This window comes from Cladophialophora psammophila (assembly GCF_000585535.1).
Source record: "Cladophialophora psammophila CBS 110553 chromosome Unknown aczJe-supercont1.8, whole genome shotgun sequence".
Lineage (NCBI taxonomy): Eukaryota > Fungi > Ascomycota > Eurotiomycetes > Chaetothyriales > Herpotrichiellaceae > Cladophialophora > Cladophialophora psammophila.
Genome location: NW_006912929.1, coordinates 1,390,737 through 1,417,590, shown reverse-complemented (window position 1 = coordinate 1,417,590; position 26,854 = coordinate 1,390,737). Strand labels below are relative to the sequence as shown.

General features: G+C 52.5%; 13 protein-coding genes across 13 annotated transcripts; 5 read left to right on the top strand and 8 right to left on the bottom strand.

The window, feature by feature from the left end:
* Positions 1 to 677: 677 nt before the first annotated feature.
* On the top strand, positions 678 to 1,891 carry A1O5_06151 (uncharacterized protein; the record flags this gene model as incomplete). Its single annotated transcript, XM_007746746.1, has 2 exons — positions 678 to 747; positions 798 to 1,891. The coding sequence occupies 2 exons, from the start codon at positions 678 to 680 to the stop codon at positions 1,889 to 1,891; spliced, it is 1,164 nt and encodes a 387-aa protein (XP_007744936.1).
* Positions 1,892 to 2,479: 588 nt separating this feature from the next.
* On the top strand, positions 2,480 to 5,417 carry A1O5_06150 (uncharacterized protein; the record flags this gene model as incomplete). Its single annotated transcript, XM_007746745.1, has 3 exons — positions 2,480 to 3,266; positions 3,319 to 5,264; positions 5,322 to 5,417. The coding sequence occupies 3 exons, from the start codon at positions 2,480 to 2,482 to the stop codon at positions 5,415 to 5,417; spliced, it is 2,829 nt and encodes a 942-aa protein (XP_007744935.1).
* A 268-nt stretch (positions 5,418 to 5,685) lies between these two features.
* A1O5_06149 (YggS family pyridoxal phosphate enzyme) lies at positions 5,686 to 6,684 on the bottom strand (the record flags this gene model as incomplete). The annotated part of the gene is made up of 1 exon (XM_007746744.1): positions 5,686 to 6,684. One exon carries the CDS (start codon positions 6,682 to 6,684, stop codon positions 5,686 to 5,688), a length of 999 nt encoding a protein of 332 aa, XP_007744934.1.
* Positions 6,685 to 7,485: 801 nt separating this feature from the next.
* Positions 7,486 to 8,221, bottom strand: A1O5_06148 (proteasome component PUP3; the record flags this gene model as incomplete). Its single annotated transcript, XM_007746743.1, has 2 exons — positions 7,486 to 7,629; positions 7,787 to 8,221. 2 exons carry the CDS (start codon positions 8,219 to 8,221, stop codon positions 7,486 to 7,488), a joined length of 579 nt encoding a protein of 192 aa, XP_007744933.1.
* Positions 8,222 to 8,968: 747 nt separating this feature from the next.
* On the top strand, positions 8,969 to 10,520 carry A1O5_06147 (uncharacterized protein; the record flags this gene model as incomplete). Its single annotated transcript, XM_007746742.1, has 2 exons — positions 8,969 to 9,105; positions 9,161 to 10,520. 2 exons carry the CDS (start codon positions 8,969 to 8,971, stop codon positions 10,518 to 10,520), a joined length of 1,497 nt encoding a protein of 498 aa, XP_007744932.1.
* Positions 10,521 to 11,003: 483 nt separating this feature from the next.
* On the top strand, positions 11,004 to 11,806 carry A1O5_06146 (ribosomal protein L38e; the record flags this gene model as incomplete). Its single annotated transcript, XM_007746741.1, has 3 exons — positions 11,004 to 11,067; positions 11,340 to 11,468; positions 11,754 to 11,806. 3 exons carry the CDS (start codon positions 11,004 to 11,006, stop codon positions 11,804 to 11,806), a joined length of 246 nt encoding a protein of 81 aa, XP_007744931.1.
* A 737-nt stretch (positions 11,807 to 12,543) lies between these two features.
* Positions 12,544 to 13,621, bottom strand: A1O5_06145 (uncharacterized protein; the record flags this gene model as incomplete). Its single annotated transcript, XM_007746740.1, has 3 exons — positions 12,544 to 13,347; positions 13,451 to 13,530; positions 13,600 to 13,621. 3 exons carry the CDS (start codon positions 13,619 to 13,621, stop codon positions 12,544 to 12,546), a joined length of 906 nt encoding a protein of 301 aa, XP_007744930.1.
* A 154-nt stretch (positions 13,622 to 13,775) lies between these two features.
* A1O5_06144 (DNA polymerase delta subunit 2) lies at positions 13,776 to 15,284 on the bottom strand (the record flags this gene model as incomplete). Its single annotated transcript, XM_007746739.1, has 1 exon — positions 13,776 to 15,284. One exon carries the CDS (start codon positions 15,282 to 15,284, stop codon positions 13,776 to 13,778), a length of 1,509 nt encoding a protein of 502 aa, XP_007744929.1.
* Positions 15,285 to 15,895: 611 nt separating this feature from the next.
* Positions 15,896 to 16,789, top strand: A1O5_06143 (uncharacterized protein; the record flags this gene model as incomplete). The annotated part of the gene is made up of 1 exon (XM_007746738.1): positions 15,896 to 16,789. One exon carries the CDS (start codon positions 15,896 to 15,898, stop codon positions 16,787 to 16,789), a length of 894 nt encoding a protein of 297 aa, XP_007744928.1.
* A 131-nt stretch (positions 16,790 to 16,920) lies between these two features.
* On the bottom strand, positions 16,921 to 17,484 carry A1O5_06142 (uncharacterized protein; the record flags this gene model as incomplete). The annotated part of the gene is made up of 1 exon (XM_007746737.1): positions 16,921 to 17,484. One exon carries the CDS (start codon positions 17,482 to 17,484, stop codon positions 16,921 to 16,923), a length of 564 nt encoding a protein of 187 aa, XP_007744927.1.
* Positions 17,485 to 18,176: 692 nt separating this feature from the next.
* Positions 18,177 to 19,558, bottom strand: A1O5_06141 (uncharacterized protein; the record flags this gene model as incomplete). Its single annotated transcript, XM_007746736.1, has 2 exons — positions 18,177 to 19,365; positions 19,416 to 19,558. 2 exons carry the CDS (start codon positions 19,556 to 19,558, stop codon positions 18,177 to 18,179), a joined length of 1,332 nt encoding a protein of 443 aa, XP_007744926.1.
* Positions 19,559 to 21,315: 1,757 nt separating this feature from the next.
* Positions 21,316 to 23,031, bottom strand: A1O5_06140 (uncharacterized protein; the record flags this gene model as incomplete). The annotated part of the gene is made up of 2 exons (XM_007746735.1): positions 21,316 to 22,506; positions 22,591 to 23,031. The coding sequence occupies 2 exons, from the start codon at positions 23,029 to 23,031 to the stop codon at positions 21,316 to 21,318; spliced, it is 1,632 nt and encodes a 543-aa protein (XP_007744925.1).
* Positions 23,032 to 24,105: 1,074 nt separating this feature from the next.
* A1O5_06139 (uncharacterized protein) lies at positions 24,106 to 25,809 on the bottom strand (the record flags this gene model as incomplete). The annotated part of the gene is made up of 3 exons (XM_007746734.1): positions 24,106 to 24,576; positions 24,675 to 24,869; positions 24,952 to 25,809. 3 exons carry the CDS (start codon positions 25,807 to 25,809, stop codon positions 24,106 to 24,108), a joined length of 1,524 nt encoding a protein of 507 aa, XP_007744924.1.
* Positions 25,810 to 26,854: the final 1,045 nt, after the last annotated feature.

Here is a 26,854-nt window from a genome sequence, read left to right as displayed (position 1 = left end):
ACAGAGGCCAACACTATCTTCGCAGCCGATATGTAGCACCAATGACATGATTCCACAAACATCGTTCTTCGTTGCACATACGTGGCCGGTTCATCCGCCCGCCTAGAGACAGAGAACATCGCGAGTCTCTTGCTTGGCATCAAAACACTCTTTGACTAAGGACTTGTCAGCCACCATGTTGCAACTCCTTCCTTCATCCTTGTCATACTTCCATCCAGTTCAATCAAACAGCACACTACTATCCATCGCGGTCCCATACAACAGGTTATACATTGCGACGCCTGCAGACCGTCAAAATGACTACCCGATATCGAGTCGAGTGTTCGTCACCAATCTCATATCACCCAGTTCCCTCAAACCCTTGCTAACAGCGGCTAGATGCACTGAAGGCAAGTCAAGCCCCTTTCCACAGAGCGGACCATGGTTATGCTGACTTTGTTATGATGTAAGACTCATCGGCGAGACCAACTTGTACGTAAACGGCCTTCTCAGACTTGTCCCATTGCTGATTCCGCCTGGATAGATTGAATGGATCAAGGTGAGCCAGCGTTGGGCAGTTGGACGTCCTAGCACAACTCTCACCGCATATCCCATAGGGTCTTCTGGCGGTCCCATTCGTCCTCAACTCGCAGCCAGCCGTTGAGTATGACGGCTCCAATGGCCAGAGCTTGGACACTATGGCGAGGTCAGCACAGCAGCGATATGCCGAGATCTTTCGAGATGTCGAAGATTTGATACTCGATCACAGTTGGTATCGACCCTGCCAGACGAATTGCAGGCAGACTAACCGGCTGCAGTCAATCAGCAAGCCGTGTCGAATCCAAGGTCCAAACTCAACATGCTGGTGCCCACCATCTCTGCCTTCTTCACTCCTCTGGCTCTAGAAGATGCTTTCCGATATCAGGATGCGAAGCGCGCCATCTCCTCCCGTCGCTTTGTGGCCCCCTCATTCAACGACATCCGGCTGATCCTCAACACCGCACAGGTGATGGCAATGATCCGGCCAAAGCCATACAGACAACTGAAAATCAAGCTGAACCCTGGGCTTGAACTTTTGACCTTTGATGGCGATGTCACATTGTACGAAGATGGAGCGTCGCTACATTCGCCTGAGGCTAACCCGGTGATCCTACGACTCCTTCATTTTCTGGCTCAAGACGTCAAAATCGGGATCGTCACAGCTGCCGGATATATGCAACCGGAGCACTACTTCGATCGACTATCTGGTCTCCTTCTAGCCGTCAAGGCCTCGAAAGACCTCACCGCTGTCCAAAAGTCCAACCTGATCATCATGGGCGGTGAATCCAATTTCCTCTTCGTGTTCGATGAAAAGGAGGAGCACTGTTTACGGTACATCCACCGACGAGAGTGGGTTTTGGATACCATGAAACACTGGTCAGAATCGGCTATCCAAGAACTTCTAGATCACGCCGAGTCTGCGTTTCAATCATGTATCCGGACGCTTCGGCTGCAGGCCAAAGTACTTCGTAAAGAGCGAGCAGTCGGAATTTTTGCAGCTGACCAGTCCAAGAAGCTCACGCGGGAACAACTGGAGGAGACTGTCCTGGTGGTACAGCAGGTGGTGGAAACTTCGATCAACACGGCCAATTCTGAGAAGCCGGCCCCGTACGCGAATATCCCATTCACCGTGTTCAACGGAGGTGCCGATGTTTTTCTGGACATCGGAGACAAGTCACTGGGGGTACAGGCATGTCAGAAATGGTTTGAGGGTATACAACCATCTAGCACGCTGCACGTCGGTGATCAGTTCCTGAGTGGAGGGGGCAATGACTTCAAGGCAAGAAGTGCCTGCTGTTGCGCATGGATTGCTAGTCCGGCAGAGACAGTGGCACTGTTGGATGAAATGATAGCGTTAGCAAAGGGGGAATAAGCGCTGGGACGGTCGGGATGGATGGCAATGCAAGCAGAGATTCAGCAGACAAAGAGGAATGATAGATATATCAACTCTAGATGCCGAGATGCACAGCACAAGCTCGACTAATTATGCCGGCCGGAGCAGGACACATCCATGTCCGACTTGATGTGATGTGGCGGGCGAAGTGAGTCTATTGAAGGTGCTAAATTCGGGGGCTTCGATCTGTGCAGGGGCCAGGGACCATTTGGCCTGGTGGTCGCAACTGTGGCTATTGCGGACTGGGACGGGGACTGGGACGGGGACGGGGACGGGGACGACTCGTCACTTCTCGTCCACCATCTCGAACACGAGGCTGTCTCTGCTCAGCAGTCTTATTCCTCCAAACCTGGGAATCATGAAATGCTGACCCTTGCATGTCTTGACTGCTGCGGTTGATGACCATGAAATGTATTGATTGTCCCTAAAACATGCTGCGTTGATCACACCATTTGTCCTCCGAATCCATTCCTACCTACGACGCTACTCGCCCTGCACTCCCCTGCCGCATCCAGCGCGCAGCCCCCGCGGCTTGCCTTGGATGCCGTCCGTCTCTAACCCGTCACCATGTCGTCGATGCGCGGTCTCGTCCAGTTCATAGCGGACCTCCGAAATGCTCGGGCGCGAGAACTGGAGGAGAAGCGGATCAACAAGGAGCTGGCCAACATCCGCCAGAAATTCAAGAGCGAGAAATTGGATGGCTACCAGAAGAAGAAATACGTCTGCAAGCTCCTCTACATCTACATCCAGGGATACAATGTCGACTTTGGACACCTGGAAGCCGTCAATCTCATCTCTGCAACCAAATACTCCGAAAAGCAGATTGGATACCTAGCCGTCACCCTGTTCCTACACGAGCAACATGAACTCCTACATTTGGTGGTCAACAGCATTCGGAAGGATCTGTTGGACCATAATGAACTCAACAACTGCCTGGCCTTGCATGCTGTGGCCAATGTCGGTGGCCGAGAAATGGGTGAGGCTCTCAGTGCCGACGTCCATCGGCTGCTGATCTCCCCTACGTCCAAATCCTTTGTCAAGAAGAAGGCAGCCCTGACACTACTTCGCCTCTACCGAAAGCACCCGGCCATCATTCAAAGAGAATGGGCAGAAAGAATAATATCGTTGATGGATGACCCAGACATGGGCGTGGTGCTTTCTGTCACTTCGCTCATCATGGCTCTGGTCCAAGACAATCCGGACGCGTACAAAGGGAGTTATGTCAAGGCTGCTCAGAGGTTGAGAAAGATCGTTATTGAGAACGACATCTCACCAGATTATTTGTACTACAAGGTTCCTTGTCCATGGATTCAAGTCAAATTTTTGAAGTTACTACAGTATTACCCTCCTTCAGGTGAGTGCGATAGTACCGTGATCATCATCGAGTGCTCCTGACGTGAGAGCAGAAGATTCGCATGTTCGCGATCTCATTCGCGAGTCACTTCAGGCTATTATGCAGGCAACCACAGAAGCGCCCAAAAATGTACAACAGAACAACGCTCAGAATGCGGTACTGTTTGAAGCCATCAACCTTCTCATCCACCTCGACACTGAGCACCAGCTCATGATGCAGATATCTTCCAAATTGGGAAGATTCATCCAATCGAGAGAAACGAATGTGCGATACTTGGGCTTGGATGCCATGACCCATTTTGCTGCTAGATCCGATACTCTTGATCCCATCAAACGACACCAGAATATTATCATCGGTTCTCTACGAGATCGAGACATCAGTGTCCGGAGGAAGGGTTTGGACCTGCTGTACAGCATGTGTGACACCACCAATGCCCAACCAATTGTTAACGAATTGTTGAAATACCTGCAAACGGCAGACTTTTCGATACGTGAAGAAATGACGCTCAAAATTGCAATTCTGACGGAGAAATATGCAACCGATGCTCAATGGTATATTGACATCTCACTGAGGCTGCTCGCCATGGCTGGTGATCATGTCAGCGACGAAGTCTGGCAACGCGTGGTCCAAATCGTCACCAATAACGAAGAACTACAACCCTATGCTGCACAACACATTTTCGACTATCTGAAAGCCGACAATTGTCACGATACTCTTGTCAAAATCGGCGGTTACATTCTTGGAGAGTTCGGGCATCTGATTGCTGACAGCAAGGGATGCAGTCCGATTGAGCAGTTGATGGTGCTTCAAACAAAGATGATATCAGCGCCTGATCCTACGAGAGCGTTATTACTGTCGACATTCGTCAAGTTCGTCAACCTATTCCCGGAAATCAAGCCGCAGCTACTGCAGATGTTCCAGTTCTACAGCCATTCGCCCGATTCGGAGCTGCAACAGAGGGCATGCGAGTATCTGACCATTGCGACATTGCCCACAGACGACCTGCTACGGACCATCTGCGATGAAATGCCCCCATTTTCAGAACGAGCCTCCATACTCCTGCAAAGACTGCACAAAAAGAGTGCAGGAATCAGTGAAAGGAGAACCTGGGTGGTCGGTGGCAAGGACGCCAACGCCGACGAAAAAGAAGTTCTTTTGGCTCAACAGACCGGGCTGAAGCGATCCTTTACCACCATTGTTAATGGGACACCTCCAAACACGAACGGTGCCGCTGCGACACCGGCTCAAAATGGAACGTCAAGCGCGGCGAAGGACCTAGAAGGACTGGATATGAATGGCTATAGCACTGACGTGACGATTCCTAACCTTGCCAGCACGGCCCATCTTTCACCGGAATGGGAGATTGGGTATGAAAACCTGTTCTTTGCTGATGAAGGTGTCTTGTACGAGGATCCACAGATTCAAGTCGGTATCAGAGCAGAATATCGCGGCCACCTCGGGGTGATCAAACTCTACTTCACCAACAAAGCCTCTTTTTCAATCGGCTCCTTCACGACTACACTCGACAACAAATCCGCCCCCAGCCTCAAAATTGACACCAAGAGCCTTCCCGACTCATCCGTCGGTGCAGACTCGCAAGTCCAACAGACCATTGTCTGCACTTCGACTGCCCCGTTCTCCGAACCACCCACCATCCGCATCTCTTACCTTGCCGGCGCCTTGCAGGGTTACACTCTCAAACTACCGATTCTCCCACACCGATTCATGGATCCATCGGAGCTCTCAGCGGAGGATTTCTTCAAACGGTGGCGGCAGATCGGAGCGGGTCCTCTTGAGGCGCAGAGTACATTCGGCTCGCGCCCTTCGTCGGCGCCGCTGAATGATAAATTCGTCCGCGATACTGTCGCAGGATTTCGATGGCGAATCTTGGAGAACGTCGACCCCAATCCGAAGAATATAGTTGGCTGTGCGGTCTTGCAGCTCGAGAAGGGGAAGACAGGATGTCTCCTGAGATTGGAGCCCAATCATCAGCAGAAGGTGTGATTCCCAAAGCCTTGTGTTCTGCACATGATCGAGACTGACCTGGTATCTTAGATGTTTCGCGTAACAATTCGTGCGACGCAGGAAAGGGTTCCTGGGATTCTGTTGAACCAGATGCAGGAGCGACTTGCCAGGGGACCTCCGGCCTAGACATGGCGTCGGTTCATAGCATCCACATCAGCATTACCAGGTCTGGGTTCTTTGTCCTTTTGGGCCAAATGTTGCATGGTGTCCTGCGGCCCAGGCAAGTAGATGTGACATGCATTATCCATAAGGGGTGACATAATCTCGAGCATCTTCTTGACCACCAAATATACTCATGCGGCTGTTCTCTGTCCGGGGCTGGTGGTCTCACTCATACTCGCACTTTATTTCCGTCCACAACATCATGAATTCAAGCTCTCGTTGAAATATCATTTTATTTCTTCTCTTGCTCTGTTTGCTCCAACACCTTGGCACCCTTCTTGGGCGGTCTCTCCCCGAATATCGTACTACCTACCCTCACCTCACGACTCCCCAATCGTACGGCACTCTCAAAGTCTTCCGACATGCCCATACTCAGCTCTAGTTCTTCTGTGTCTTGCAGACTTAGCTGTGCGGCGAGTTTGTCCCTTGTTGCGCGCAGGGTGATGAAATCCTCGTTCTCTGTTTCTGGAGTGGTAGCCTTGGAACGGGCGATGGCGCCGATCGTCATCAGGCCTTGGAGGTGTAGGTTCGGGCACTGGCGGATGATGAGGGTGGCGAGGGATAGGAGGTCCGGTGAGATCGGGGAAAGGCCGCTCTTTGAGTCTTCGCCGGAGGTGTTGACTTGGATGAAGACCCTTAGTTTGCCCTCGAGGGAGTTCCCGTCGGCTATCTGCTGCCCGTGTTGCTTTTTCAGTCGTTCGTTCCGCTCCCCACGCCCTTTGTTCAGGAGCATTGCTTTCTTCTCGCTGTCCACGCTCTCCACCGCCCACAAGCTGTCCACGTCCCGCGCCAGGCCCACGCACTTGTTGGACTGCAGCCCGCCGATGAAATGCCACTTGATTGTCCTGGGCAGGAGCCGTGACTTCTCGAGCAGTTCCTGGACGTAGTTCTCGCCGAAATGGTCGTGACCGCGCTGTGCTGCTTGGGTGGAGGAACTTTCGAGTGGTGGGGGGCGATGCAGCAAGAGGATGTCAGAGGCCGGCTTCAGCTTTGAGACAGCGACGACGCGAACGGGCGCCGCCGAGCTCGGGGAGGAGGATGAGGAAGAGCACAATGCGCTGTGGACGCGCTGTTGGACGGACAAGAGGTTTTGCCAGAGCGCCGTTGCGCGTTGTGGGTTGACTGTGATTTTCATGTCGGAGGGGTCGACGTTTTGGTTTTGGGTTTCGCCGGTGACGATGGTGCTGCTGCTGGCGGCGGACTGGGCTGTGGTATCGTTTGAGGCATTCATGGTCGCATGGATAGTAAAACAAGTGCGCGTGTGGCTCTTGAACAAGACGAAGAGGATCTTGGATGGGCCGTGGGCAGTGGTGGTGTGAAGAGGGTTCTATCAACCACTGCTATTCTCGGGTTCTTTGACCTCACCTGCTCCTCGCCACTTGAGCGTCGGTATTAGGTAACAAATGCAAACCGACGACGCCGTGACGAAGACGACAAGATTCCCTTTAGACAGCTACCAAAATGCTCGTTAGGAAGGGTCTCAATGCCTTGGGAATTTCATCTATGACATCTATTACGGCGGGCGATTCAGTCTAGTAACGTAAGTTGGTTCTTTTCCAACGTCGAATTCGATTGGCATTTTGCCATTAGAATACCTCGAACGACATCTTCTCTATCATACAGTAGTGTGTTCTGGAGTCCAAGTCTCTTGAATGACGGGCGTCGACAGGAATGGGAGTTGATTGTCTGTCGCCTTGACGCCTTCGCATCTTAACATCTGTCAGGGGGCCGGTCCGCATATTTATTTCTGCCCGCGAGCCTGGCGGGCTAGCTGGCAGGGCTCATTCGTTCCGTCTGGGTTTCCTGGTACGGACCCACGACACACTCACAGAGGGGGTTGAGGAGATGAAGAGACGGAGGGAAGCGCACACACATGTCAAACGACCAATTTTCCGTGATTGAGGAGCCGTAGAAACGCCTGCTGCCATATGCCCATTGTTCGCCTGTCTGCCATCTCCTGCATACCACCCACCGTCTGCCATCTGCCAAATATGCCTTTCCACACACCACGCAAAATCGAGAGTCTGGTAGTCTAGTCTTGCCGGCCCTTGAGCAGTCTCTTGGTCACCTTGTCCTTCTCGATGATGTAGACGTGTGCGCCCCAGCCTGAGAGAGCGTCTCTGTCCACGGCGTTAAGCAGTGCTTGGGAAATTGTTTCAAAGAGGTCCTCGGGTTCCTAGGATTAAGCAATGTTAGATTTGAGATTTGAAAAACGGTGGAGGAATATACGGTATGCCATGGCGTGCATGGCTCCGTCTGAAACGATGTGCGTCTGTGACTGTGATAGATAGACGAGAATAAGTCCGCAGGGGAGTGGTATGGATGGGTCTCACCAGATCCGGCTCCCACAGTCCTTCACACGTCCCGAATAATTGGTCGCTGGCCGTACCCGCAACGATGAAATCTTTTGCAAAATCAATGCAGCCTATACTGTCGAATCCGCAGATGAACGGTTTCCCCGTCGTGTGATTTATCCCTGCAAGCACCGGGCTCACGAACCAGGGTCCAAACCGCCTCTCGTACAGTGAACTGCTGACCAGGTTCGCGAGTGTCTGAGGGGAGATGTTTCGTTCTTCGCGCAGTCGGTACATGTTGACCTTGTATCGGAAAGTGTCGCTGACTGTCTGTACGTCGGTTGCCAGACCCGTCAGTCCGAGGAAGACGCTGGGGGCATAATTGAAGATCTTGGGGAAGTTGTTTGAAACGGTCAACGCTTGCATGCCCAGGCGTAAGTCGCAGGCTATGGCCACACAGTCCTTGCCGACCATTGCAACGCACGCGCCGCCATCTGGGTTATACGTTAGAGAGCGTAGAAGCAGCGGGAGAGGTAGGGAGATTACTGATGTCGAATGGAGAGCTCTGTGGTATATGGTTAGCACTGAATTGTGGCTGCAACGTGATGCTGAAGAGAGCTTACCATCTTGTTGAAGAAAAGGATTCGATTAAAGCGGGAGCAGAGGATGAACGAGGATCAATCAATCAATAAAGCAAGAAGTCGAGTGGAGGAGGTGATTGACAGGTCCCGGCTATTGATCTCAAAACTTGGGCAGAGTGATGCGCAGGCACAAAATGCAAACGCGTTTCTGAAGGCACAAGGCTGATGCTCAAGTGATACTAGCGAGGCTCAAACTGGAGAAGCTGGCACTAAAAGCTCCAGGGGCCAATACCAAGTACTGGGTAGGTGGCATGGGCGGTCTCCTCAGCTAAGGCCTGCCGCTATGACGCGCCCACTAGCTTGCCTGCGTTTGCCTGCGTTGCTCACCTTCGCCGCCCGCTGCGGAGTACTCGTCCTTAGGAAAGCCGTACCAGCATTCAACCCATTTCACATGAACATCACGCCGGCAACCTTACTTAGGCAGTTGAAACACTTCTAGACACTTCTATTGACCACTCTATCCGATTCTAATACCGTACCATCACAGTCACCATTTCAGACCTCCCACCTTTCACTAGACATAAGAGACATTCTGTCCACGCAACCCCGCCAGGCTGTCGCCTGATCCTCCAACACTGGCATGGCTTCTCACGTTGTGGTGATCGACTCGACGGCTCGAAGGACGACAATAAAGACAACCCCCGGCAAGAACCTCAGTGAGATTCTGGAAGAGGCTTGCGCAAAGCTGGGAGTCAACGCTACTCAATATGGACTGAAGTATGTTCCGTCTCATCAAGCGGCGACAACAAGTTCACTGACAGTTCTTGTGCAGACACAACAACAAACCTGTCGACCTCTCTAGGACGATTCGCCTCTCTGGCCTGTCATCAGGCGCAAAACTAGAACTGGTCCAACTCTCCAAATCCGCCGGCGTCGTCTCGATAGCCCTCCAGCTACCAGAATCTGAAGCAAGAGGTGTCCCCAACGCTAGACTCACAGACAAGTTTCCCAGTTCGAGTACATTATGGCTGGTGCTCAGGAAATTCGAAGCCGGCGTCGCGGGTGGAGGTGCTACTCAGAATTTCACTGCCCGAGGAGTACCGTCTGTGAGCCAGGGCGATTCCGGTGCGGGCAGGCTGTATTATGAACAGCCGGTGATACAGGTTATGAACAGAGAGTTAGCGTCGTTTACAGATTTGCAAAAGTCTCTGGCACAACTGGGTCTCAACAGTGGTACAGCTCTGTTGAGGTTGAGTTTCCGGCCGACTGAAACTCCTCTCGAAGAGGCCATGGCTCAGATACAAAGTTATTTTGACTCGGTCGAGGGACCAGCTGCTCAACCGCCCCGCCAACAAGAGACTTCATCCTCGAAAGAGCCACTGGCTGCATCAGCTGAGACACAGCCAGAATGGAAAGAAGAGAGGCTTTCACAGCCTCCTCCTCAGCCTCAAGAAGAAACACTCACATCATCACCCTCTCAACCGGCAACCGCAACTGCATCAACGAGTCGTCCGGTCTCTGTATTCCGTCCTCCGAGCTCATCCACTCCGTCCGCCGCGCTCATATCTCACAACGAAGCAGACTATACACCCACAGTCGAGCACGCTCAAGTTCACCAAAAATTGTTACAGCAGAATTCAAGAAACGTCCGATTACCGACAGAGGCCGAGCTTGCGGCTCAAGCCGAAGAAGAAGCGGCCAAATGGGCGGCCGTAAAGGAAGTTGAGATCAAGATTCGATTTCCCGACCAGAGTGCGGTCAGCGCCAGGTTCGAACCCGCCGATACCGCAGCAGACCTGTACAACTTTGTGCGAGAGTGTCTAGAAGAAAAATACCGATCAGAGGCTTTCATGCTTCGAAATCCCGGTATCAGAGGGAAAAATGAACCTATTCCGGATGACACTGGGAAGAAATTAATCAAAGACCTTCAGCTTAAAGGGCGCGTCCTAGTCACATTTCAATGGGATGATCACACAGCTAGCATTCAAGCGAGAAGTGTAAAGTCTGTTCTGAAGGTAGAGCTGAGGGAGCAGGCTCAAGAAGTGAAGGTGCAGGATCTCCCGACTATAGATGTCGAGGGTGGTGAGGAGCCGGGCATCAGAGTCAACGTGGGAGCGAAGGAAACAAGTGAAGGGGCTGGAGAGGGTAAAAAGAAGCTGCCGAAGTGGTTGAAGGGCTTGAGCAAGAAATAGTTGTACTTTCTGGGAGGCAGATGTATCGGAGTTTCCGGAGTTGGAGTACACTTGATGAGCATGCAGAGACTGGATTGTGCATTTGAATCTGCGGGAACAGCTAGTAAATACAGATCACGTCAAAGGGCGTGACTCACGGGACGATAGACATGAAACAGATACCCCAAATAGTTGCAGACCTACTGCCGCACAGCTTTGCTAGCAAATCATCATATACAAGGCGAGTGGTATGTGGTATTCAGCCTCGTCACGAAAGAATTTGAGAATTTTATGCCCGACAAACACCGACGCTAGTGGACCGCCGAGGATCTGCCGCCCACATTCGCATTTTCAGTTTCGACCAACAGTCCAAGCCGAAACTGCGATTGGGAAACGCCTCACCGAGTTCAAGTCGACAACGCTCCCTTTCCTTCTCGACGTTCACATTTTCCCCGACCGACCACACTCAAGTCCTCCGAGCCCCTCAAAAATCACACAGTCAAGATGCCTTCCGAAGTCACAGACATCAAGCAGTTCCTCGAAATTGCCCGCAGAAAGGATGCCAAAGGTGCGAAAGCAAGCAACTCCCAAAGCTGCTTTACTTCCCGCAATATCTTGCCCTTCGAACCCAAGGCCTGAATTGACAACCCTCCTGCGCTCGACGGTGTACCTTTGTGACGTGCACCCCGTCCTTCCTCTCCCCCGCACCCTGCTCCTTCCGCGTTGGCATTGCGCACCAACAAGCCGACGCATTAGCGTCCACATGCATTGACGGCACATTTGCCATGCAATGAAGAAACCGTCATGATCATCTGCTAACTCGGCTATTGGGACATACAGGCGCCCGTCTCAAGAAATCCCCCAAATCGAAGGACATCAAGATGAAAATCCGGTGCAAGCGATACCTGTACACTCTGATCCTCAAGGACTCCGACAAGGCCGACAAGATTAAGCAGAGTTTGCCACCGAGTAAGTTTTGTCGCAGCCCGCCGCAGCTATCGACATCCTTTGTTTCCTTTTTGGCATTCCGAGGGCATCTGAAATGCCATTGGTGTGAAGAGAATAGAAGGGGAGTGAGCTGGAAGAGACTAGCTGGCAGAAGAGAGGAGAAGACAAAGACGAAAGGGACCTAAAATTTCGATTTGTGGAGCCGGGAACTTGAGGTCCCAGAGAATCATTCCTGCCCTCAGCAGCCCGGCCAGATTATCCTTATAAATTGGCCACCGGCTAACACTCTATCTTTCTACCATACAGCAATGCCCTTCACAGAAATCGGCAAGAAGAACAAGAAGCCTAAGAAGAACTAAAGTTCTTCAGCACGACCGAATTTGCTTCGAATGACCGGAAGTGGGAGGGTTGTCGACCGCCGCTGCAAGAATGACGGCACGAGAGAACTGAGATCGTTTTCTGCGGGCCGATTTGTGGAAGTCAATTCAAGAAAATGGCTATTGTGACTAGGCAGGAGACAGAAGATAGCCTATGTCATGTCTGGGCTTTGCAATGAGATGAGACGAAATGAAATCAAATGAACTGAGCCGTACTGCACATTACCGAAAGGACCGCCGGGCATCACATTGCCGTCTCATCGGACAATTCAGAGAATCAGTTCGAGATGGAAGGCATGTTTGTCTGTCTGGGGATGCATTGACGGGCTGGCCACTATGTAGCTAAGTTGTGATATGACGAATCAAGCTAGCTAGCTACAGTAAACCGCGAGAAGCTGCGACCATCCTTAAGACTTCCTTTCCCAAGAATTCAAACCAAAATCCAAGCCTCGAGACTCAAATGGGCACGAAACAAGGCCTGCTCCGTACTTGCTTCTATCATCCCTGGTGCTCTGTGTATGGTCTTGGTTCTATGCTCTATGGTCTAGACTCTAGGCTCTAGGCTCTGTGCTCCGTGCCATGTGACGTATGCTCTATCCGCGCTTCCCTCTCAATGATATAGACTTTTCCCCTTATCAAGGCGTAGACACGCAGGCAGACGCAGGCAAGCAGTCATCCCATCCCATCCCATCCCGCTATTCTCCTCTCTCCCTCCCTCGCTATTGACACGAATACCCCGTCTCGCGATAGCCTTCGAGCAACCCCCCCTTACCCGTCACCTCCGCCATCGTATCGGCCTCGACACGTGCGATCAAGTCCACCAGCCCCGCCCGGGACAGGCGCAGTTCAAATTCTCCAAAGTAGCTTGGTTCCTCGCTCGTCTTGCGAAACGCAAGGCCTTGGAAGAGCGCCATGCTGCGGAAGTTCGCGCTGCCGATCTTCACGGACAGGTGATCGAAATGTCCAAGGAGGGCAGAAGACGCGTGCTGCATGCGATTGCGATGATGTCCATCCTCCACTTGTGGTTGGGAGAAGAACTCGGCCAGGATCTCGGACTCGTGAGCAAGGATGTACTTCAGGAACGCGAGCAGCGCGGCTCGACCGTAGCCCATTCGCTGCTGGGTGGCTTCTGCGATCATGACTTCGATTTCGCCGGTGAGGAGGATCGGGATGTCGCCACCACCACCACCACCACCACCGCCGCCGCCGCCGCCGCCACATCCTCCAGAATCGTCTCCCAGGGCCGTCGTCGAGATGAAGAGGTTCACGTCTCCGACCATCGCGTCAATCTCGCGATGATGAGGACCAAGCTGTTCTCCTCCCTCAGCTTCTGCATCGTCAGTCCGCATTGCTCCAGGCGCCTGTTGCTCTTGACCGCGACAATCTCGATCTCCGCCGTCATTTTGGTGGAGCGGTTGGCAAATAATGAATGTTAATTTATCCCCGTCGTCGCGCCAGCTGCGCTGCATGGCGTATTCTTCTTCCAAAGTCAAGGGTTCAGACGCCGTCGCTTCCTGGATTTCCTGTCGCTCAATAAAGATAATTAGAACGAGCCACCCGGCGAGAATCTCGAGCGAGGTGGTATCGCCAGTGAAAGAAATGTGCTAGAAGGCATCCTTAACGTACAGGATCCTTCATCCATCCGTGGTATTTGGGCACATGATGGGCAGAGTATGGGACCAAGACCACTTTCGTTGTGGAGACGCCTGATTTGAGGTGAAATAAATAATTAGAACTCGGGTGTCAAAATAAGGACGACGTAGGGTGGTACTCACAAGTATGTTCGTTAATGCGCATGTTTTAAATCTATCCATCATGGCGTCATGAGTGTAAGAATCATCATCAGTACTACACTATACAAGGGGAATTTGTTCCCAATAAACTTCGCCATTGTAGGCGGAAAAGTTTCCGAGGGCTGTTCAGCTTCGTCATGATCCATCATCCATTTCAACTACCAATCCGGAATGTCAAACCTGACCACCTCAACTTCCAGCGTCTCTGAATCAACCAAGACCAGCTCGCCACTGGTGTCGAATCGTGGAATCGCAATAAGTCGGACTTGTTGCCCCTCAGGACCTTCGATAACTGAAGTATCAAATCTCGGTTGATTGCCCACAAAGAAGACATGCGGGCACTCTTCAATGACGAATTGGTCGCGATCTTGAAATGGATAACACCATAGTGTATCTGGAGCGGTTGGTGCAGCGCATCGCCATCGCAACATGCTAGCCATGACTTCCAACCTTCCATCTGCTCCTTTTCCGTCTGGGCCACCGAAGTCCACGTACTTGAGGATGTCGTCGACCGGTTGACCGCTGTTGCCCATGAATCGCCATCCCTCCACATCACCATCCCAAGGGTTCGTCACGCTGTCGAGCCATCCTGGCTCTTCCTCCTCCGGATCAGCGATATTCGTGGTGGCGTAGGCTCGTGAGTGCGGTAACATGGCTGGATGGATGGGCTGTTGTGGTAAGCTTGCATTTGCGGGATCTTGTTCGCCGGCCATGATTGTGATTGGAATGCTGGGGAGAAGTTCGGCGAGGAATTGGTCGAGATGGGCCGTTGGCACGGGATTGGACGAAGCTGCATCGTAGCCGTACTTGCGATTGCTAGGTTTCTTGCCGTCTTCGATCGACATTCGATGACCGGAGAGCAGTTCGGAGGCAATAGAATTACCCGCGATTATGAGGCGAGAGATTTTGCAGGCTTCCTGTCGGTCATCCTCGTCCAATGCCTCCGCGAGCAGGAACTCGGACAAAAGAGAGAGATTCAATGTGTCGGCTTCAGCCTCCGAGATGTCAAGCCCACTGATAAGAGCGATCTTCTTCCGTTGCTGGTCGACCTCCATTTTTGTCTCTTCCTCGTCATCCCTCTCCCATCTCCTTGGCTGTCGTGGCAGGTCGGGGATGTGCAGATCGAGCACATCAAAGTCTCCATTTGCGGTTTCAGTGCCCAATACAGCCACAATCACGCCGGTGACTAGCAGATTGCTTTTCAACATTGCCCCCGCAAGTCGAAGTCGACCGGATTCATCCTCCAGCATGACCTGGGTTTCTCCGTCTACGGTCAAGTATGAATGTCGTGGTGGCGCGCCTGCAACCCAGTGCTCTTTCGATATGTCTTCCAGAATATTTGGTTTCAAGGGCATGTCCATATAGATTGTCCCCACCACCCAGCACAATTGGCCTTGCCGGACGTCTAGCACTCTGTCCACTCTCTGCGCTTTCTCTCCTGCGATCTCAAACTCGGTCCAGTCTTCTTCAGCAATCTTTTCTACCACAGGCTTCAGCTTGGCCAAGCGCAAGAAGTACATGTCGCCGAATTGTTGGTTGTAGTGCTTGGTGTCTCCCCGAGATAGGCGGTAGGAATAGAGGGGATTGTAAGAAGATGGGGCTCTCCGTATTTCGTCAAATTTCTCGTCCTTTTGCCATGGCCGAAGAAGACTCTTTAGAGGGGCCATTTTCGATGGTATTTCAGAAATTGTACCAGAAAGGCCTCAGTTGCGTGTATTGGGACTGCGTTGAAAATATGGGCGGTGTTATGAGGGGATAAGGACGTGAGGAAGCGCGTTGAGCGCGTCTCAATTACAGGTTCGCGACGGCGTAACTGCTCCTCCGTACAAAATCGGTCCTCCAGGTCCTCGCTAGTAAAGAGACTTTCAACTTCAGATGGTCCCGTCTTCATAATCACTCTACATATTCCTTTTGAAATGCCGGCTCCAGCACTTGATTCGCCGAAGATCTTTGGTTCCAGGGCCTCCTCTGGTTCCGCTTTGATCCTTTTGATGCTTCTCTGGGACGGAGGCGGAGGCGAGCAGCCTTGTGAAGGATGGAACGACAGGTGAGTCAGTGGAGGACTTAGAGGTGCTCAAAGCTTTGCCAGGGATTATATTTTAAGTCGCCCAAGTTCGCATTCTAAGATCTACTGTCCGCAATATACTCAAATCACCCAAGTTCGCATTCTAATACTCCCGCTCAATCTTACATTGTCACACGGCTTGACCCTCCATATCGGCTTCAAGTGTGGTTCATGTTCCTCGCAATCACGCAAATCCTTCATTACCAAACTCCAATGGCTATCCGAATCTTCTTTTTGGCTGTCGCTGTGACACTCACCCCCATCCTACAAGTGACGGCCCTACCACGCCACATATTGCCCACGAGGACAAACACCACCGACTCGCTGCTGCCACATCGCATAATCCCCACGAAGACAAATACAACCCATTCAACCCTCTACTCACACGACCGGCGAGATAAATGGGACGATTCTGAGATGTGGGTCTGCCCAACCGAAGACCTCATGGATGTGAAGTTGTGCAAACCGGGTACACCAGGCGGGATGCCAAAGCCAACGCAACTCCATAAAGTCAGGATCGGGTGTAATGGTCTCCGTTGTCCTCACGACCACGTGTATGTCGATGTTGGCAACCCCAAATTTACGCGCACTTGCCCCCGCCAAGCGGTTGTTGCGGCCGCTCACTGGCGCAACTATTGCTTTCTGGAACCCGACACGTACGAGCATCCCGCCCCCTGGTGTATACCCGCCACCCCGTACGATGAGACATTCGATGGCCCCAGTATTGACAGGTGCTGCGGAGAGTGGGTTGACGTTAACGATCCGTACCTCAAGGATTACCCAACCGCGCAAAAGAACGACGGCACCTATTATGAGAACATGGTCAACAGAGATGGGGAGTTTAGAAGGGTGATCAAGCCCAACCCATGGGAATTTAATACGAACGAGGGCTTCTGTCGAACGTGGATGGCGGAAAGTGAGGCCGTTTTTCAGTATTTCATGCAGAACCTGGAGTCGTGGCTCGTTTCTGATGCGGATTTATTAGGTCATGGTGGCCCTCGCTTCCACATCAAGTGGGACACGGCCAAATCGAGAGGCTTGCCAGACTCGCCGGTAAAGCCATACGTGACGGCGGATCCGGCAAACATGCCGTACCACGGCCAATAGAGGGCGTCTTCTTCTTGTGTTTTCGAGGGCTTCTTGCGTCTTTGAGGCCAGGGTATTGTACATAGAAGAGCAATTCTGGGACTCGATCTCTAGCTTGATTGTTTCCTTCCCTGCCCCTTCGGTCTACCCCCTTACAGCTTTGCTTTCGCGCGAAGCCACATCCCATCAGCCTCTGCATGGACGTTGCCCGAGCCATCCTCGACGACGCCATGCACCCAGATTTTCCGCCCGTCTACCTTTGTGATCCACGACCTGGCCATGACGGTCCCCGGCGTGGTCACAGGCTTCCTGTACGACACATTCAGCGCCACGGTAAAAGTCGCGGCCGGGTCGCGCAGCTGCTGTCCGATGACGTTCCCCATGGTGCTGTCGAGGATGGTGGCGATGACTCCGCCGTGCAGCGTGCTGGGATGCGCATTCATGCCCGTGCCAAACGTGTAGAAGCGCCGCACTTCGCCCGTCTGGCCCTTCGCGGGGTCAGGTCGCCGGTACATCGAGAGAAGATGTGTGATTGTTCGGTCCGTGTTCCACGTCTCGGCCATCAGCGAGTGGCCGTTGCCCGGCTGTGTCAGCGTGCGAGACATGCTCACGCGCCGGAATGCTGGATCTGCGAGGTGTGGCGAACACCATGGTATTGATTGGAAATGGTCCAAGGTCGCCTGCGGAGTGGAATCTGACCGGTTGGTAGAGCCCATGATGCTCAGATGGTGGAGGATGTAGTGATGGCGAGCTTCAGCCTTTCATGCCTTCATCTCCCGGGGTGATGTCGCTCAAGACCGGTCATTTATTCGTCCTGGTGCCCGTCCAGATTGGAGAATTTGGTGTAGCCATTCAGGAATGGATCATGTCATGGCGAGCAGAGCGAGGGATTGAAATGGATTGTAAAGCCGAGATGCTGCTGAGAGCCTCATCGATGCCGAGTTTGACTTACCGAGGTACACGCGAAGGACATACATATCACACCCGAACATCGGCTGCTGGCTCCTCGTCTCCCATTACCTGCTGTCCCACCAGGAGGAATGGAAACTAATATGTAGAATGACGGCATTGCGTACTAGCTATGAAATGGAAACAAATTGCCAAATCGTCAAAGGTCTCACACCGTTGCGCCGTAATAAACAGAGAGATAGAGTATGTACACGATTTTCCCTACATCAACCGTAATGTGCACCAAGCTTTAATTTCTTCCCTGGCAGGACCTTCGTCAGCACTCCGCGTGTACAGTCGGAGTCTTCTCTGATCGCCAAAATCGTCTCGTAGGTCTTGCTCGCTAGTTTGCCGATAGCCAGGCTGCTCATTTCTGGAACGCTCGGAGACTTGTGTAACAGAGCTATAAGTTCCCACAGACTATCTCATCCTCGAAATTGCTATCTCCCGAGCATGACTACTAGAGGTAGACTATAACCAGGGATACTTGGACCAGAAGGACAACCGCAGCCAGGATCGCCGTGGTTCCCTTCAGGCTCCAACCGTAGCCGTATCGCTGGACGGTCCAGCTGACCGGCATGTACAAGTCTGGATGATTTACGATGTCGCTGGCCCAATCTGCTTCTGAAGCCCCTGTCTTGATGTTTCGGGTTGGCACATTTTGATTGGCAAGACTCGTGACTGCGGATTTCCCCTTGGAGTAAGACTCACTTTGGTCTCGGCAGAGGTAGCAATAAGTATACATGGTTGTATCTGTGTTGATCCGGGCCAATGCATCGGTCATTTGCATGGACAGCAGGGTAGCTGCTACCCATGACCACCGGTGCTTCCATGACCCATCGAAATGAAGGTCTGGCTTGATACCAGACCGACCAAGCTCGTACTCCAAGACATTGACACGGAGACCTTCAAGCTGCGCATCCACACGATAAGTGTAACTGTGTTGAATGTCTATCGGGTGAGCACGCTCCATGAGCTCCCGGGAATTGACCATGTCCAACGGATTCGGGTAGTCCGGTATAACGACATTGCCAACGTTTGGGTCTATCGACATAGTCGTTGGAACCCAATGGGCAGTCAGGGTACATCCCATGAGTCTAACAGCCTCGTCACGATGGAATGAAAGATTCCTCACAGCACTGAAATTCATGCCTACTAGCGCTCCCGTCAGTGGTTGACCGGCAGTCTTAGTGAGATCTATGAACTGCACCACAGGAGAAGACGTCTTGTAGCTCGTTATGTTGACGACTTGAGACAGGCTAGAAGCGAAGGTTTGTTCAGACGAAGGCTGGAGCTGGTCGGCCGGGAATGTGGCATTGAACATTTCAAAGACACCAGTGATGTCGACAGGAGAGCTGCATTGCGTCTGAGCCAGGGGTCTCATGATAGGTCTTGAGAAGTTAGGCGACGAGAGCGTGATTTTTGGTCGCGAGATGTGTCGCGCGTAGGAAAGACCCATTCCACGGTAGAGTTCATATTTGAGATAATAGACGGCGATTGCCCCATCGGAAATACCTATCATCACATTATGAAGAGCAGCGACGAACTGGAAAGTATTTACAGTTGTGTTGATATCTGGCTTCGTGATGTCTTGAAAATAGACCTCGGCGGCGCAGAGATAGAGGACGGAAATGGTGAAAGCGATGGAGCTAGTGTGTAGAATTAGTTCCTAGTTCGAGAGATGAAAACGTCGAGCTACTAGAACTTCTGTCTCGGTTGAGTTCGTATGGCTAGTCCTTGGGGCATCGTCGAGACGAACGCGCTCGTGGAGCGACTGCGACTTGTATTTGCACGGTAGTTTAGGGCATCGTCCGAACAAATAGCAAGGCTGAGTGATGGCATGGTGCTGGTATGATGGTTAGGGCTTTAGAAGCGGGTTGGCATCCGATTGAATATCTTTCTTCGGTCAATCAATTCCACTGCTAAGAAGCCAGTATCCACCTGAGTCCATCTTGCGTTCTCGTCCATCATGTGGAGGGCAAAGATTGAGGGTTTAAGGGCGACCTTGCAGCATTATGAACGGTGTTAAAGCTCTCACATTGGTAGAAGCAACGTCCGAGCCGTTCCAGACTCGAATGGGCTATGTCTAGGGGAATTTGATTTCCCCTTCGCACAGTTACTTTGCGCAAGGCAGATTGGGTTTGAGAAAGCCATGTCTCAGCGGGATCCCTTGACAAATAGTATCCCTGCAACAGCGGTCTGCGACTCCGATTGACGAGTGCAATCGGGAGCAATCAGCCTCGACCATGGACAGCAGATGATGCAAACAGAACGCGTTGGTCAGTATCAAGATGTCGAGGCTCGTATACCTAGGCATACGAGTTTATTGTGGCTGCATGAACTGTTTTAGGCTTTGTTAGGGGCTAGTGAGGCTAAAGATTATAACTAATCGCAGGTAGTACCGACCCTTCTACATTTGCGGCTTAGCACATACCTGGATGGATCTCCGCTGCTAACTTGCAATTGGATCCCTGCAATCTTCACATCTATCTTGGACGAAGGTCTATGCTGGTCCATGATAACTTGATTGATTGAATACAAGAGAGAAATCTATCTAGTGGCCAAGTCCTTTTGGTGCGGTGAATTGCCCAGCGCCAAGAGACGTGATCGGGTTACCTACCCTCCGGGGTGCTGGCTTGGCCAATAATCTGTTTAAAGAAAGTCGGCCAGGTTCCAGAATATTAATCTGCTTTGGCGTTGTGTAACCTCAATCTGCTGCCACTTTACCGAATATTTCCCACCTGATCCCAAATGATTCTGATTTTTGGCTGCTGTGAATGGACAGAGGCTAAGGCAGTATTACTTCGGGATTCCACGAGAAATTGCACCGTCGACCCCCCGCCTACAGACCTGCCTAGACCTTCGCCAGCGTGGCCCAATTCCGTTCACCGGGGAGGACCCAGGGCATGGACTACGGCGTAGAGGGCGCGAGGCAGTCGCAAGGGAAAGACGGGCGATTGGGGTATCGCGTGATTCCGGAAACCACATCATGACAACGGGCATGTCGGACCTCTGCCCAAATACCCTGTCTTCCGTCCACCGAGCTGGCTGCTGGAGAGACCAGACTATTGCAGCTTCAAACCTCCAGTACCGTGTCTCCGTCGATACGACTGAAAGGCCAGCTGAAAAATTCCAGAGACCACCTATCCAACAAGTCGCAGCCACGCCTTCGGGCCTGCTATTCCGTCACAGTAATTGAATCGAAATCACCACTGCGTCTGCACTAATCCAAGCGCTGTTGCTTGATTGTCCTAGTTTCTTTCATTGTTTCATGGGTGCTGAAAATCGTTGGTAAGTCTAGAATTCGTCGAGGGAGTACGTTGGACTGTTGAACATTTTCCGTACAACCCGCGTTGGGTAATGAAATTCTTGACTTCATTTGCTTTTCGAAGTCTATGTAAGATGCTCTTGTCTGCGGCGACAGGCAGCTATACAAGCCCGTCGCAGCTCTCAGACAAACCCCGACACGCCCGCACCTGATGACTAACCGGTTGTTGAGGGAACACTACGGTCGATCGCATAAGGACAGTGCTCTCAGGCTTCCGTCACAAAATGGGCGCTATAGCTGTCAGGAATGCGAGGAAGATGAACGGATGTGGTCATAGAGGCTGAGAGTCGGGCGTCCTTCCAGCGTTGTCCGATTCTTCGCTGCCGGCTTCCTGCTGCTCCTTCGAGAGGTGGGTGTTGTCCTCAGGCTCTTCATGCCATTTCCGATCCGGGTCATGCTTCGAAGGGTCACCGGTGGATTCAGCAGTCTCTGCTTCATGGTCTCTCGAGCTGGACGTCTCCCGAGCCTCGAAGTCTTGCTGGGTTCCAACTTCCTCGTGCTCGATCGGACTCGTCCAGTCTTTGGCCTCGGCCTTTTGGTCTTCTTGAGCTTCGCTATCCACGTGGTCCTGTTGTTCCTGGTTCTGCTCCTGTTGGCCGAAGCGCGCCTGCAGGTACTCCTCTTCATCGAAGTATCTGGTCCCAGCCCAGACCCATTCAGGATGGCCCATTCCTCGTCCAATGTCCTTGACAGTCAGGGCCGGCACAGAATCCTCCGGGAAGACGCTGACAAAATCTTCCTGCCCAGTCAGGATACGGGGAATATTCTGCCTCGTCGAGTACATGAGTCTTTCACTCCACCCTTGCTCAATGACTTGGACATTGTCTAGGCCGCGTATGTCACTTCCTCTATTCGACGCCCCCGCCGGTTTCGAGATTCCCACCACAGTGGGAAATGGGGCGATGCAGGTGAAATCAAGGGCATGTCGGTTACACATGGCCCCCATGCCGTTGTCCACAGGATCATTAAAGGGCACCATGCTCTCCGTGAAGACTACTTTCTCGGCGCCCCGGAGCGAGATGGCGTATCCCGCCGTGCAAGAATTCCAACTTGACCGGAAGTAAATCCGGGTTTGAAAGTTCAAATAATCGTCAGAGTCCTCCTCCCAGACGGACATGTCGGGTTGCACAAACTCCGAGCGCGCCCATGGTGGCAGAACTGTAGGGTCGTCCGTCACGACAAACCGCCTGTCGCTTTGAGGGTCTGTCTGGGCTGCGCAGTGCCCGAACCAAATGATATCCCAGTTGTCACCGTACGGCGACAGTGGCTTCTTATCTTCTGTCTGTGCGGTAAGAAATCGCGTCGCCTGTGCCGCTTGCATCATTTGATACTTGATAGCCAAGTCCCAGTCCGCATCGTCTTCAAACACCATGGCGGATTGGATGTTATCCCGAAGCATCTCTTGCATGACGTTCAAGTGCGCTCGCCAACACCCGGTGGCCCCGGCGTCCTGGGCAAAGCTCTGTCGAGAAAACCGAGAAGTCAGCATTTACTGATCGAATACAACGGTCTCCAGCCAGTCACGTAGGCAGGTAGGTGTTCTTACATGTGGAAGGGCCTTCACGGAGACATCCGCTCCTGCGACCCCGTCTCTCACTTCAAACGATATATTGGACAGCCTCGCTTGAAGACTGAAAGCGTCTCTCTTGTCGCTTCTCTCCGGCATGGAGATGACAAAGACCTTGGCAAAGCCCAGGGTCGAGTTCATGGTGTCGGCGATGTTGCTGCTGCTGCTCTCCTCCCCGTGCTCAGCCGCGTCTTCTTCAAAGAATAGGTCTGCGACCCGGACATCCTCGAACTGGTCGGGCGGCTGGACGTCGTCGAAGCGACTCCCACCACCATTTTGAGAAAGTGCATCGTCGCCAAAGCCCCCACTCAGCCCCGACGCATCAAAGTCCGGAAAAGAAGGCGGCTTGAATTGCGCGCCAAACAAGAACACAATCGTCAGAGTGATGGCGAAGCCGGCGATTTCAAATCGTGGAAACATGGCATGCCTCGCTCGCGCGCTCGCGCGCTCGTTGGGAAAGACGTGATATTACCTATGTAGGTTGCCGTTGCATCATACGTCCCCCCCGTATGATTATTATTACTACTACTACACTGTCGGCCCCTTCGTATTGTTATTTGTTTGAGTGGTGAGGTATCCAAGGGGTGCGTGTGGGTGGGTGAGTGCGAGGGCCTTCGCGCTGGAATGTATCAAAACTTCCCTCCCCCTTCCTTCGTACGGGGTCACCTCGCCCAGAACCTCCTCCCCTTGGTGTGTCCTGGCTCCTGCACGAGGGTTGCATGTCTGGCGGGGAGAAGCACACGTCTTCGCTTTGAAAGAACCCCCCTCCCCCCCCTTTCCCTTCCTGTTGAGCCTTGTAGGAGAGAACCGAAACCCAAAACTCAGACCTTGGAGCGTTGAAAAGCTCACGCACAAGCAACGCTGTAAGTGTATGTGATGCTGGCAGGTCGGGTGCTTCATCAATCATTCGGATTGGAACCCAATCGCGCCAATCTCCAACAGAGCTTGTCTTGTCATGCATGGACGTATCGCCTTTCCTTTCGGAATAAGTGGCATTACACTCCCTCCCTCCCTTGACTCGGCAACGCGGCGTTCTGAGACATGATTTGTATCCGCCGCAAAACAGACAGAACATCAGCAGCTCATTCGTTCCCCCTTGCATTGGGACGCTCCGCGGACTGAGAATGTCATTCTTGCTGCTCGAGTTCTGGAGCCGTGGCTCGATCGATGGGAGAAATGTGGACGGAGAGAAGCATGTCATGCGCCATCAGACTTCTAATTTCTATTGAGTGTATCGTGTGCCCCGTGATTCGACATGTATAGATAGATAGATAGATGTACAGCCAAAGCAGCCAACCCACGGGCCATGTGCCCTCTTGCAAGTTCTTCCGCCCTCTCGAACGCCAAACATAAAAGACGGCCTTCCCCCCGGCGTGGGAGAATTGATTCGAATGATGCATTTCCCATGGAGCTTCCTAAGTAAACAGACCGCTTCCATTACTGATCGGACTCGCTGACTAACTGACTGAGTGAGTGGCTGGCGGACTGACCCCTTCATAGGTCAGGGCCGCCACCGTCCTCATAGACAATGTTCTTCTGCGGCTCCTTGTCCGCATTGTCGGAGCTCGCAAAGGGCTCGGCCGCGAGTTTCTTGGCCTCCTCAACCTCATTCTCGTCCTCGGAGGGGTGCTCCATGTCCGACTCACATTTGACCGTCTTAGGCGGCGCGGCCTGCCACCGGATCCTGCTGTGCCGACCGACGTCTAGGTCCGCCTCCACGCGCTGTATGATTTCCGTGGCGAAGCCGTATTTCTTCTTGGTTTGCCGCGACTCGTCGTCGTTGTAGCCGACGTTGACGCTCGGCACTACCGCGATCCGCCCGTAGCCGTACTTCCAGAAGTCTTTACACAGCAGCGTCGGTTCCCCCATGTGGCATTCACCCGGCCGTGAGGCGCGGAAGGTGATGTTCTCCCGCAGCAGTGGCTTTGCCGTGAAGACTGCGCCGCCGTTCCAACATGAATAGACCTGGAGCACCCCGCCCACGGTCGTCAGTAACGCTGACGAAAGTTCGAATTGGCCGTGGCGGCCGGAACAAATCGAAGTGTCTGCACTGGTTGACTCACCTGGAAAGGAAGCTTCGCTTCAAATCGCGTTTTGGTTTTGGGGTCGTTGCGGAAAAGAGTGCCGTTGGTGTCGCCAGTATTTGGCGGCTTGACAAACATGTCACCAGTCAATCCCCGAGATGCCCCCACGTCGTTGAAGGTTTCTCCATGGTTGGCCCAGTCCATGCCACATGTCATGTCGGCCTTCTGATAGACCTGATGCAAATTCGTTAGTGTCCTCGACCCTCATGTTGTACGAGGTGAGGGAATACCCCCATTATCCAATGGAGACACTCACTCTTTGGTATATAAGTTCTAGAATGTCATCCGTGCAAAACGCTGCTTCGTTCAAGAAGATGACCGTCGTGTCAGGGTCATAGAGTTCCGGCTGTCGCACCAGTGGATCAAGTGCGAGGTTTCGCAGGGCGGCCCATTCCGTGATATAGTCGCTACCTTCTTTAAACGGGTCAATGTCGCTTGTGCTGAAGTAATAAGTAACATTCAAGGTCTCCATTTCATCTCGAATTTTCTCCAGAATCTCCAACGTGCCGTCATTGGAACGGCGACCAACAATCGACAAGACACAGTCTTCTGGCCGAAGGAAGCGAATGGTTTCGACAACGGACGCCAGTAGCCGCGGCAGGACGGGAGCGCATTGGTGGACGTTGAGGGCAAAAAACCACCGTCTCGGCGGCGAGTCCCATCTCGTCGCAAAGCTTCTGCGGCGTCGCAAGATTTCATACCGTTCTCTCATCGGCATGGGACATCGTAGCCGTGGGAAACGTCTGTCTTTGGGGTCGGTGATCGCTTTGATGTACGGCTCGATAATCCTCATCCTTTCTTCGTTCAGATCTGAGACCCCAGGAGGATCCCATGGCCCGGAGTAGAAATTGAAGAGCCCGTGCGTGGGACTGGTATCGTTGTCTTCGATAACATCGTCAGGTTCAAAGTCAGAAGAGCGGACGGTGCCGTTGTTGTTGGTGTTGGTGTTGGTGTTGGTGTTGTTGTTGCCAGTGGCCCGGTAGAGCAACTTTTCCACCGTCCCGACTTTTGGCTGATACGAGGTGAAGGGTCCACCGAGGTAGGAAATAAATATTATGCAGACTATCAAAATAGCCAAGTATGTCTTGTTTATCCCTCTGAACGGAAGGGCCATTTTGATCCTATGAAGCGGAGCGGTAGCGGTGGTGACTGAAGGATGCGAAGCCGCAAGGCGGGACACCGAGACTGCCTAACTCGTCCAGTCTCAAGTGATGCCACGCTGGTTCCGGATTCTGTGCATATAAGCAGACCAGGTGGGCGGATGGATCCCTGAAGGCTAGGGGCCACCACCGCTTCAGCGTCCGTGGGTTCGCCGGATTGCCTTATCACGGTCTGATAAACGCATATGATAGAAAATCATACATACATATCATGTCACTAATCCGGAAAAACAGTAGACTGTAATACTGTAGGGTCCGTACGAGGGCCATTTTGAAATTGCTCCAAGACCCCCTTTTGTTGATCAAGCCTTTGTCTCGAAAGGTACTAGGGGTTCCACTGTCGCCATACCGTATTCGAGTAGCCGGCGCTAATGGGAAGCAGGGATAGCATTTCACTATTCTGAATCCGATTGAATGAGTGAATACTCCGCACACTGTGGTTTGCATGTGGACGACTACCCTGCGTCCAACCATATATAGAATTTCTTGGAAGGACCCCCCTGAACCCAATCCTCAACTGCCTAGGTAGGTAGATCGGGACGGACTCCTGCTTGATGCGACCGATTTAGGACAAGACAACGGCGCCAGGTTATCGACAAGCTCACGATCTCCAATCTCCGGGCAGCTTGCCCATATAGAGAACCGACATGCAGGGTCCTAATTACTTGTTCATCCGGAATACCGAAACTCAAACGCGTCAGTTGCCCGCTTCCTTAGCGCTCGCTTGAAGAGGGGTCAAGGAAAAGCCGAATGCCGTCATCAAGGATGTCATAGTCCTGCTTCATCGAAAAAGTGAATTTGTTTGTCCAGCATATCATGGTGACCGAAATTCATTGCGTGATGATGTACAAGTTTCGCGAGCCACGAGCAGTGTGACTATGATTGCCCTCAGTTCAGTCCTGTTGCAAGCGCGAACAAACCTTGCCAGGGTCGTGACCTTTGCGCAAGGTTGAATGATCCATGTGAAATACTCAGCAATCGATGAGGCAACAGGAGGAA